Source organism: Asterias amurensis, chromosome 12, assembly GCF_032118995.1.
Source record: "Asterias amurensis chromosome 12, ASM3211899v1".
NCBI lineage: Eukaryota > Metazoa > Echinodermata > Asteroidea > Forcipulatida > Asteriidae > Asterias > Asterias amurensis.
Window position 1 is genome coordinate 2295243 of NC_092659.1, and position 12627 is coordinate 2307869.

Sequence of the window (12627 nt, forward strand, 5' to 3'; positions counted from 1 at the left end):
GAAAAGCAAATTATTTTCATGAAAACAGGTTTGTGATTTATTCAAAGGTAAGACGGTGTTGGCAGAATACCCAATTAAGGAAACTTATAGTAAACAAAAACCTCCATCTTTATTGTTCTTACCTGTGGCACTGTAGTGCGTCATATAGCCAGGCAATTTGTCCGACATAAACACATCATGCAGACCCTCTGCAGTCCCGACAAGAAACCTCACAGACTCAATTCCTGACTCGTCATCTAGGAAATCAGTCCAGCTGCACTTGAGGGCGCTATTTGCGTGTAAGAAAGATGGGCACATGACCTGGCAGAGAGAGAGAGAGACAAAGTATAAGCCATTAGGACAGCTGTTAACTCTATGGCACCTTTTCGAACGGCTTTGGCTTCAGGTTTCGTTCTCTGGTCTGATGACCTGAGCACATACGCAAAGCACGTGCAATTTTCAAAACAGCCGCGGGGCCAAGCTAGCCCATGAACAACCCGTGCAGCTGTTCCTGCTTGTACAATGGTTTGCACTCAGGATACATACCTTACCAGCATTTGGTGGAGTGGTATCTACCGTCAAACTGGTGGTATAAACTGTTTGCTTCAGTCCAACACTGTTGATGGCATGAACAGTCAGAATATTCGGCAAACCTGACATAAAAAAAATAAAAATTAAACATGTTAACCTCCAGTTACTAGAGCAGGGTTACATTTTTTCTTAAAGAGGTCACACACATTAACATGTATGGGGACACCATGCTAAGATTTAGTTGGAATTTCAAAACAATGCTTACTTCATCAGCGCTATATTTAAGGCAAACTAAAATAATCTGCCTAAATGAACTTGTTTGAGACATACAATGGTTCCAAATGACAGGATTGTTATATATTTAAATGTTTAAATTAAATCACCTTTGGGCGCAGGGTTTACCAAACCCGACGGAACGTATGATGTTTTAGTTTTTGTCTGAAGAAACACATCACTAGCTCCTGCATACTGTCCCACGGAAAAGTATGTTGCAATGAGGTTACTTTCCGAGTCTTCCACATCCCACTTGGCATCGATAAAATCATCGGTGAATTGATAGAGTTTGACACCACCAAAGCCCTAAAGAAATATGAAACAAATAAAACAACTGGAAATGAAAGGTCCTCATTACTAACAAGCATAATGATTTTAAAACTGTTTTATAAAACAGAGAAGTAACTTTTGTGTAAGTTTCAAACACAACATTTAACAATACACAACAAAAGATCAATAAATTACGAGTTTTGTTTTCAATTCTGAATCTCACTTCCACTCACCAAATCAACAGTTGTGTCATATTGACCATAGTCAGTGATGTTAATGTTTGGCGGTGTAACATCTACCGTAAAACCATTGGAGACGGTTTCTAAGACATTGTCATCATTGGTGATGGCACGGACAGTGCTGTAATACGTCACACCATGCTGGAGAGGAAGTGGAGACTGTGCCTTGCCCCGACCAGCAAGACCTGTTATAAACACAGAATATAAAACACATGAAAATAATTGTGTGTTACCTGTTTTTCTTGATTCCTTATTTGTAGTCTACCTACCTACCTTAGAATTATTCACTCCGAAAAAAGACCGCTGTATAAAAACCCACCCATATACACTGTGTGTAATAACGGCGCCCCCGTACGCTCTCCGCATGCGTCGGCTCGCGGCCTCCGCTACGAGTGCAGATGACTTGTGCACAGTAGTCGTACGGTGTGCGTTGAGCGATGTGACAGTGTATGCGGTTGGCTCGTGCGGTGTGAATACACACACTAAGCACAGCGTATACGGGTGGGTTTACAGCGGCGTCTTGACCTACCTAGACTGTCTTAGACTGTCTTCTACAAGATTGGCTTAATCTGACAGCCTCGTATTCTCTTTATTTCTGTTACCATAGAGTAACTATTTTCCATCCATCCTCTGTGCTTATTATTTTGCTTATCTATGTAAGATTTTGAACACTTGAGATGAGCAGAAAGAAAGAAATCTTGACTTGAAACTGTATGGCGTCACAGTGTTCTTTTAATTTGATACATACATTGATGCCAAGCACATTTTTTGTCAAAATTAGTTTTACAAGAAGAAGAACATCAAGCAGGCTGGATACGATTACCTGGTATATCAGGGTCACTTCCAGGCACTACTCCATCTGAGGTCAAAGGTTGGATGTCATCTCCTCCAGGTGTCGTACCGACTGCCCACTCATAGGAAGATATACCATGCAACTGGCTCTGTAAAAAGAAACAGCTATTTTAAATTATTCACTTCACAACTAGAGGAGAAACTTTTTAGTAGTAAAAGTATACTTTTTGTAAACCTCAAATATACAAATAAAATTGTTATTGTGCATAAAACTTTTACCTCAAAATTATCAAACCAAATAGAAACAGTTGTTCTCTCTTGTTGATAGTCTGTATCTTGAAACATGGTTGGTCCGTCTGTTATATAACCTATAATGGACAACATTGAAGAAAAAGTTATACTAAACAAGGTATGAATAAAATGTTTGAACATGAAGTTGCAGTTTCCTGCAACTTGGAAAACAGGGTACACATCTTTTATAGTGTCTTGCAATTCACGAAATTGTTGACAATTAAACTTTTAAGTATAAACGTCAACAATTTCGTGAACTTAATAAATTTAACCTTTCACATCTGAAAAGATGTGAAAGATTAAATTGATTGATACGAGTTGAATAAGCCCATTTTGCACGATGCAGCTTCACAAACCTCCCTCAACGATTGTTTGCTTATAATTCACACACCTGTCTGATCCTCTTCTACGACTCTGATTGGCGAGGAGCAAATGACGTCACTGAACGCACCCGCACCATTCTCGCCTTTCACGCATACGTAGTAGACAGGGCGGCAGTTCGCAGTAAACTCTTCATCATCACACGTTGATTGGTCAGTGAGTTGAAGGTCAAGGTTCAGCAGGACACCATTCCTTGTTGGCCCTAGGGCTGTGAACTGTTTGATGTCTTCAGCATCTATAAGGAAGATAAGGAGTGACAACTTGTCGAGATATAATACACCCCATTAAGGAAATAGAGTTAGAAAATGTCTGAATGCAATCTCAAAATACGAGTTTCATTAAATTGACCCATGATAAATACACAAAGTGAAAAGACTGGTCTTTGACAATGACCAAAGGTGGCCAGTGTCTTTAAAAACAATCCTCCGAACATCCCTACAATTATCCAAACAAACGCCAAGACAAAGACTGCAACTGTAGTTTTGTTTTCGTTTTTTTTTTTACATTCCTCCATAGGATAAAAGTTAAACAAAGAAATATTCGTGGGGTCCATCGTTCTATTGCATAAGCCCACCAAGCTCTGTGTTACTTACCCTTTGTGGAAGTTGCCTTGTTCTGCACAATTTGAGCAAAACAATCTTTGCATGTATTCTTTGTATAATTTGAGCTCATTTAAGAGACTTTGAATTCTACTAAAAGTCAAAGCACTGAGTCTTACTTGAAGCTGTTCCAACTGCGACCCAGTAGTTCTTAATACCGCTTTGACCATCAACTCCAAGCCAAGATGCTTTAATGGTAGAGAGGCTGTTCTGGATTAAGAATCCGTTGATGACTTCTTCAACCCCTCCATCAAGATTCCCACCTCGTACGTATCTCATCTTCAAAGTTAAAGGAACATTACAGAGTTTGTAAGAAAAACAACTCGTCTAAGATCATTTATGTAAATCTTCCACGTTCTAATAATGATGATAGTAGAAAACATCCCTTGAAATATTTCTGTCTGAAACGTCATAATTCCCGTTTGGAGTTTATTGCTCATTCAACGTTGTTTTTTTTTTTTTTTTTTCTTTTTTAAATTGAAAAATTGAAATTGAAATTAAATTGATTTTTTTTTAATCGACATCATGCAAATCGTTTTCCAAAATTTTCTCGTGACCCAGATGGCTGATCGATCTAAATCTTCTACACTTTATGTTGGGTTACATAAAGTGCTTTACTGCCATCAAACAAGATCGGGATCGTAAACACTTCTTACCAATAACTTTCAGTACTTACTTTAAAGTTATATGAACCGGTAAACAAAAAAGCTTAAATTGATGATCAGAAGATTTTTTTCTCAAAGTGTTGAATAGTTGTGACCTTCTTAAAAAGTGTGAGGAATTTTGCATCTTTAAAATAGTTTTTGTAGTGAGTATTTCTAACTGTCAATTAGATGGCAGTCTAATAACAATCTGCACCTACCTCAGGTGGAGTAGGGTCTACCCTGATACCACTCGTCTCATGTGATGCTATCAGTTTAGCCTGGTTTCGAGCCTTGATTCGTGTGATATAGATGGCACCTGAACGAAGTGACAATCCACTTTGCACGTGGGATTTGGTATTAACGTCTAGTATCGGCTCAAAAGTATTTGTATCCAAATCTGAAAAGAAAGAGTGACAAAGTGATGCCCAACAATCAGAGAAAAACATAGGTTAGACTTTGATCCCGCCAAAAACGGGTGAGATCATTCAGTCAATTAGAACAAGTTTTTAAAATTTGTTGTAATTTAAGATAATAGATAAAACTTTACCTGCTGGGAAAATCTTTTGTTTTTTACCATGTCTCATTTCGTAAATAGCCAACTCAAACATCGCAATGCCGGATTCGTCATCAAAGTAGTCCCAATGTACAGCAAGGCTATCACTGTGTGTCTATAGCAAACGATAAATATAATTAAGGCAATAAAATTAAGACGTATAACTTGTGTGTGAGGGTTAGGTCGAGCACAGAGCTTGATTTCCAAAAGCACCAGGATTCACCTTTAAAATATTTAGATATTAATTTGTATTGTGACATCTCACTCAGCAGTTATGATTGATTCAAACTTTAAGATCAACTCAACATCAATCTTATCTATGTGTAAATTTCAGTTATAACATTTGTGTTAAATCGATCTCTGGTTGAACTGTTCCTATGTGACGCTCATGGTCCCCCAACATTAAATACCCCCTGGTCACTGGGCCATTGGAAAGATACACCCTGTGCTGCCAAATATGTAGCATATCAAGCTTAATCAGTCCATGAACAATCTCTGCCCCCAAAGGTATCCTTGATAAACAGGAGGTATAGTTAAGTGGCTTGCTCATGGACACAAAGTACCGTAACTGGGATTCGAACCCACACCCTAATGACTTAACCACCAGAGTTTAAACCAAGGACACCCAAGTACATACCATGTATAGAATTTGTTCATTCAGTTCACCAGTTACCCTTAGGGAAGAATTTGATCTACAAAAATGGTCTCAATCCGACATTATTGAGAACTGAAGTAGAAATTGGTGAGTTCACAAAATATTCTTTAAACCAACCTGGAAGTCTGCGTCCTGTCCAATAACAAGCCCGTCTCCAAGGGATCGTAACATAGGAGGAGTCAAATCCACCAGGAAGCCATTGGTTGGAGTATCAATATGATTGACAGCCTGGTTGATTGTACGTAGGTTAATGTACACCTGGTCCTTGTGGTGTAGATGGAAATGATGCCACTCAATTAAAGAGACGTCGTTACTAACTGACTCGGCTTCATGGATAACCTCAAAGTCATTGGTTGCATTTTCACTGACAAAATGAATACAAATAAAATAAAAATTATGTTGACTTGTGTTTTGTATTTAAAATCAGACATGTTGTATTCAATCATTTGTCTTGAAGGTAATTAAACATTTGTGACATATGTGTTTTGTCCCTACTGTCGCATTGTTTAAAACTTTTAAAGACTTACATAACTTAAAGCAGACTGCCCCTTTAACCACAAGTAGATCAGAAATTGTTAAGGAGTGACCACATTGCAGGCACTGCACTGGGGTCTGGATGAATTTTTAATATACCAGACCACTTGCCAGCTAACACTCACTTGGGTGAGGTCATGCACGTCATACAGTTCGTCTCATCATTTGCAAACACTTAATATAAGACTTAATATAATATAAGACCGATCCATATTTTGAACCAAGAAAGTTATCACATGGGTCAATGTGACAACCTTTTTGTTTTGGGATTAAATACATTGAAAAAACAAAAGAACCTGCCGTCGCACATTTATTGTGCATATTTTAGGTTGACTAAGGTTTGCCCATTACCTCTGTAGAACCTAGCTGGTTGGAGTCCCTATTTGCCAAAACAACAGTAATTTAGTCAACTTCTTCTCTAACGGACATTACATTTCGACTTTTTCTCTTCACAAGACCTACCTGTCACTATGTTTACAGTAGACTGTGACTTGGTAGTCTTCGATAACAGACTCGGGATCAGAGAATCCCTGCCACTGAGCTGATACTGTGGCTGGTTTAGAAGAGAATTCCAGGTCCGTTGGGCCTGGAAGGAGGCCGTCGTAGACGCTTCCTTGGACGGGTGGAGTTAGATCAACAGTCACTGGCGGAATATAGGATAAAGTTTTTAATTTTAAAAGAGGTGAACTTTCAAAGAAGTTTTGAGAAAGTGAACCACCATTTATTTCTTTTTAAATTATCTTGCATTTAAATTTATTAATAGTTTTCATTCGAGAAAAAAAGCTGTAAATATTTCTTCTATATGGCAAGGTTTTTCTTAAAGTATTTGAGTGAGAGAATTTTATTTTATTTTTTATATTTGATTTTTTATGAGGGTCACTCTCTGTTGACACTACATGTAGCTAATACAGTTGCATGGGTCTGGTTAGCCTTTATTTAATCAAGGCACACGCTCGCGCTGGTCTTTTTTAGTGCGAGATATCTGATGTCGTGTTTGACATCGGGTAGGGGGTGCTGCGTGCGCCTTGTTTAAAGGCTAAGATCTGGCAGGATTAATGAAATATTATAAATATTAGAAATAAAGACTTACCAGGTAAACTCCATTGTTCTCGGTAATGTGCGCATGCTCAGAACTACGTAAACAATGGCAATTTACCTGGTAAGTCTGCTGCCACCTAGCACCTCAAAGTCTCCCATTATCTGCACTGAGATTAGCATAAAATGCAATGAATAAAATTACCTCCATTTGATGAAGCCGAAACATTCAACTTGTCATAACCACCGTGGAATGCTACAAGCGTTGAGTAGTAGGTCTCGCCGTGCTGGAGGGTGACATACCCGGAGCAGGTCCCATGCTCTCGACGAGACACTTTGACAAAGTTCACGACGTTGCTTGTTAGCGGTTGGGTTCCAACGGCCCACAGGTACGAGGAAATACCAGATTCTGGATCAAACCAGTTGTACCAGTTTCCACAAATCTGTTAAAGAAATGAACACGTCAGCTTAACAGATAGAATAGACAACGACCAATTTTGTTTTAAAATACTAAATCTGTGCCAGGCTTCTTTAAGATAATTAGTCCTTTGATTTAGTTACGGTCGTGGAGACAAATTTGTACACAAACTGAAACATGGAATGAAAGTGTGTTGTTATAAGAGACTTCATTTAAGCAACTTCTTAGCTACAGAGATTACTAAAGGTCTATCTGGCTACATAAACTTAACAGTAATGCTGTCAAAATTGTTAACAAGATTTACTGGAAAGGGTAGTACAAACTAACAAAATAACACAACAGATGTAAGTTTCCCTGTACAAAACATTAATATGAAGTTAGGGGATTTCCCTGATTACCTCATTTCTATCTTTAGTGAACGCAAGATCTCGTCCAGCATAGGGTCCGTCGAATAAGTCTCCAGCAATTGGTGGTGTGTCGTCAACTAATATTGGTTCATCAGCATGCTCTACAGTTCGAAGGTCAACTACGGAGAGGAAAAATAAAACGAGAATGACAGGCAGATCGATTGTGACTTGGATTTAACCCAGTCAACCCTCTGATCATCTTTGTATATTGCCACGATAATGTCAATAGAGTATCAGTTATTTGTAGTTGACACCAGCACCTAAGTACAACAATTTACTTTGCGTATGTGGTGTATTTTGATGAATATATTTGGTTTGCGGTAACACCATCTACATGCCAGGTAGAGTTTGTTCCTAGAGAACTGTCTTTCTTTATTCTTCTACCGCGGAGTAGATTTATCGGATGTTCGGGAGACTTCTTAGTTCTGAAAAAAATGCCCTGCTTTTTTACTGCTCCCCGGGCGGAAGGTATAATGAATTGGCTGGGACTACTACTTTAGCTGGTGTATTTTTAGCTGTAACTTTGTACCATTGTTGACAGCTCTGACAATCAGCCAGCATGGTATGCCATTTGGAATCTTGAAGTCGATGATGAGTTGTTGAGTAACAGCGAGGGCTTCCCAGTCAAGCAAAGATATATCCCTCGGTGTTCTTCCGGCTGCCACATGGTACTCAAACAAATGAGAATCAGGATCGCTGTAAATAATTTAATGTTATTTATGGTTTAGTACTTGATAATTATCACAAAACAAACATCACCTCAAATTAAACCCTCTGCCGCTATTTTCCTGTTTTCCAAATTGTATCGTTATCTTGGATGTAGTTGGCTAAAGGCAGTTACAGATGGTGTGGCTTGTGACTTAAAGCCCCATCAAATATATTGCCAAACTAGGGGAAAACGCTAAAACTAGAGCTCAAACTCAGTTGATAAAAAATGGCATGTCAATCCAGATGTTCCAGTCCAACTCTAGTTATGTTTGTGTGTATCGGTTGGAAAAGCTGTGCGTTTTTAAAATGCTTTAATTCTCGAGAATTATACAATCATTTCAACTGACCTCAAGATTTTTTTTTTTTGAGAAAATTTGTTTGTCAGTAGACTGTACAGTAATTTCTAACTATTAACTAGGTTGAACAATGACAACTTTACAGTGAATATAAACTTTTGAGATTTTCTAAACACAAACTCACCTTGCGTTAACTTGCAATCCAATTCTTCCAATCGAGGAATCATAAGTGATGTTATTAATGCTGTCAATTATTGGCGGAGTGTTATCAATGATGAGGGGCGTGCTATGACAAACAGTCAGTGCCATCGGGCCGCCAAACTCCACCTTATTCAGAGCACGTACGCTGATAAAATAGGCACCATCTAGGTAGATAAAAAATAGACAAAAAACTTGCAAGATTTTCAAATTCTTTCCTCTCTATACTCGCATCACTATTTGCAGAAATGTGCAATATTAATTGCTTCTAGTCAAAACAGATGAAGTGCATGTTTTATTAACATATCTTTTTGAGCATTTTTGGGTGCTCGTTTTTCAATCACGCATTATACGCAATAGGAGACTTAAGAACGCTAGGTGGCAGCAGACCTGCAATGTAAAATTCCATTGTTGACGTAGTTCTTAGCATGCGCGTATTTCCCGAGAATGGATTTACCTGGTGAGTCTGCTGCTGCCTAGTGTCCCTAAAAGTCTCCCATTGACCTTATGAACTCTTCTTAGAGGTGAACCGATGATGAATCAATGCAAGCCGTTATTTAACTTGAAATGAATGAAGATAAATGTTGGAAACAAAACCCACAGATTTGTACGCACAACGCACAGGATTGGCCAATGAACAAACTCCTTTTAGTCTCTCGATGAAGGCGCCATACTCAAATTAAGTCATGTAAATATTGGTCTACGGAAAAGTCAACCCAAAACATGCTCCAGAATTGTAAGGTGTATACAAAATGTAGACAAGAGAAAATGGTTCATTTCCAACTGGATTAGATGAACTTGTACCTGGGAGGTTGACGTTAACTACCAGACCCTGATGGTGCCATTGTGATTCATCAAACAGGTGTGCATGAGGATCAATATGGCTGCTGACGTCATCATTACACACGCTGTAACCAATGGACCAGGTGTAGCCATGGATACCAGTCTCGTTATCATGGATACCATCCCAGTTTGCTAAGATAAGAAGTCAAAACACATTTACAAATTCTGCTACAAACCAGCAGTTTACAAATGGGAGAAAGTGATATAATAGCAATCTAAATTTAAAACTACAGATTCTATATTTTTAACTTTGTAAAAATCTTCAAAAAAGATGGTTTTGCATTGATCTATTTAGTCTGGTTACCTGCCATGTAGGCATTGCTTCTTGTATACAGTATGTCCTCCAGTTCCATTTCACCATTGAAGACAGTCATGGAACCAGGCCCATCGATAATGTATCTTATATACAAAAAAAGAAAAAAAGAAAAACACTAGCAAGAAGTGTCATGCTTTACGTTTAAATCTAAGATGGGGATAACACTACATGCGGCCTTAGTAGATATAAGAATTTTGAAAGAACACATTTCTAGAAACCAAACTCTTATCAAGTTTATGGAGGCTTCATAATCCAGACAATTGATACTTCCTAAAAATCAAACTTTTATGATTGCATAAACCTTTGTGCTTTGCGCATAATGTAGGCACTGCCGTTTACTGCCCATGTGGGGACATAGCTCACTGGAACAACATAATGCTTGGTCCACTGGACCAGTGTATATGCAAATTCAATTTAAACACGTTGGATTTCCCCCGGGATTCGGGTTTGACAGACCGGGACACAAGTTATAATTTTCCGGGATCCCAAATTTATTTAAACACGGTCGCGGTTGGTCTGAGACTATTTGGTTTAACTGGGAACCCAGTTGGATTTAACCAAGATCCCGCAAAACCCAACCAAGTTCTCTATTAGTTTTTCCTGGACCAAAGCAGAGCTATCGAGGTTTATTTGCCTACCTATGATTATCAAGAGGTGTATCCTCAATACATCGTCTCTCCCATTCATCAGGAGTAAATTGAACACACGGCTCATGTACAACCTCGTCCCTCGATGCATTGACGATCAAACCAGGCTCTGGAGTTGTAAAGTCTGCCACGATACCCACAGATGACACGATGTTCTCATACGCTACATAGTTCAGGAGCTCGATGTTGAAGTAGTAGATGTTGGTGTGATCGAGCAGGAGGGACTCGTGACTAAACTCAACAGCGTGGCCAACACCAAGACGCTCATAATGAGTGAACTTGTCAAACTTGATTCAAAATGCAAAAAATCAGCAGGAACAACATTATACTCACAAAGTGCAGTTACTTGTTAAAGGTATATTCAGCATTGGTAAGGATAAACACATCGATGTGTAGTTTTAGCCTGAAAACTTACTGTATAAATGTTAAATTATACAAATCTATAGCAACATGTACCTCATGAACTTCGACCCCATTGCCCTCGATCTCCTCAAGCAGCTCACACATCTTGGAATCGTAGTCATAGTTGATACTTAGACACTTTGTCTCTGGAAGAGCGAGGCAGTCACGGGCACAGAGGTTTGGATTGATATGAGTGACGGTGGACGTTGGTGTGGAGATGAGACGTCCTTTCTTGGCGGTGGTGAAATAGTGAAAATCGTTGACTGTAACAAGTGATTGAAAAATGACAAATAATTAGACATCAGTATTTTAAAACATTCTTTTTCTGTTTTGCTATGACCACAATTGTATTAACAGTTCAGTATATTGTATCTCATTGAGTCAAATAATTCAGCACCAGTTGCTCATGGGTCGATTGGAACCAAAGCTGGGGTGGATTTCACAAAGAGTTAGGACCAGTCCAAACTTAGGACTAGTCCTAAGAGATACCAAAAACGTACAGCTAGTCCCAAGTTAGGACTAGTAACTCGTCCTAACTCGAGATAAGACTAGTCCTAACTCTTTGTGAAATCCACCCCTGGACATGTTTTGTATACTTTCAAGGACTTACGTTTACATGAGTATAGCCGATTTTGTAATTGCATGAAATTGTCAAGAGATAGTGACATATGTCTTTGTTATAGTTACTTGATGTTCCAAGTTGTTCTCGCTCTGTGACGTCAATCGTGTGCCAGGGTACGATCTGATCACCCCAGATCTCAGGTCCAAACCCAACTCCTTCTTTCTGCATCAAAATGACAGAGTCATCATACACCACTGCTGAGGCACGAAGGATGTGTGGATGACTGGTTGAAGTGAAGTCAGGAGTAATACGACCGGTAGGGAGGGTGGTGTCAAAGGTCGGCAGGCTGCAGGTTGCGGTTGAGGTACCTCCACCGTTGTTCATGGCGTAGACAGTGAAGTGAAGTGGGTGGCCACCGAGTAGGGTCTGTGGACAGAATAGGATGCAACAAAATCTTTAAAACTTTCAGGCTTAAAAATCAGGCTAAATTAAGTAACATAAACCACAGGCTCAAGTCAAATTAATAGAGAATGATTTGTCACTAAATATACTCAAATGTTTTGTTTAGCGTTTGTAATGTAATTGGTGTTTTCAAGGTCAAGTGCAGAGCAGCGGTTCTATCATTATGAAACAACTGTCTCAGACACCTGTGGAGTTGGCAAAAAGATAAGATACAAACTTTAATCTAAAACAAATGGGGGCAAAATGATCACTGGTTTGAACCAAATTAAGCTAAGGCTCGGTTGTGATTCTCAAGGCATCATCACCTGTGAAATGATGGCTGATGGTCCTCCATAGTCTGTCTTAGAGAGAACATCGTACCCTCCAGGTACCGTCCCAACCTGATAGAAAAACGTCACTAAGCTCTTGTCATCAGCAGCGACCACCTCAAGTTGAAAGGCCGGCTCTGTGTAGTCTAGACCAGGCACCTGCTCAACGCTGCACTGGCTGGTTGGCTCTGCAATTTTTACTGACCTCTTTCCGGAGTGGGGGGCCTCCTTTTGGAATAAAACAAATCCAATGGAATGTAAAATCTAATATTGATTTCGAGGAG

General features: G+C 39.2%; 1 protein-coding gene across 2 annotated transcripts in view; it reads right to left on the bottom strand.

Annotated features, from left to right (window-relative positions):
- LOC139945313 (uncharacterized) overlaps window positions 1-12627 on the bottom strand; it is a 103124-nt gene that overhangs the window by 25805 nt on the left and 64692 nt on the right. For both annotated transcript variants that reach the window (XM_071942663.1, XM_071942664.1), the window contains 22 exons: window positions 12341-12571; window positions 11699-11999; window positions 11066-11274; window positions 10601-10896; window positions 9951-10045; window positions 9608-9778; window positions 8790-8970; window positions 8131-8297; window positions 7593-7720; window positions 6982-7219; window positions 6204-6384; window positions 5325-5571; window positions 4547-4667; window positions 4218-4396; window positions 3475-3634; window positions 2767-2991; window positions 2364-2452; window positions 2116-2233; window positions 1287-1477; window positions 894-1089; window positions 526-632; window positions 123-300 (listed from right to left, as the gene is read on the bottom strand). In XM_071942663.1, coding sequence (XP_071798764.1) covers window positions 123-300; window positions 526-632; window positions 894-1089; window positions 1287-1477; window positions 2116-2233; window positions 2364-2452; window positions 2767-2991; window positions 3475-3634; window positions 4218-4396; window positions 4547-4667; window positions 5325-5571; window positions 6204-6384; window positions 6982-7219; window positions 7593-7720; window positions 8131-8297; window positions 8790-8970; window positions 9608-9778; window positions 9951-10045; window positions 10601-10896; window positions 11066-11274; window positions 11699-11999; window positions 12341-12571 — 4009 coding nt within the window. The remainder of the gene's footprint in view (window positions 1-122; window positions 301-525; window positions 633-893; window positions 1090-1286; window positions 1478-2115; window positions 2234-2363; window positions 2453-2766; window positions 2992-3474; window positions 3635-4217; window positions 4397-4546; window positions 4668-5324; window positions 5572-6203; window positions 6385-6981; window positions 7220-7592; window positions 7721-8130; window positions 8298-8789; window positions 8971-9607; window positions 9779-9950; window positions 10046-10600; window positions 10897-11065; window positions 11275-11698; window positions 12000-12340; window positions 12572-12627) is intronic.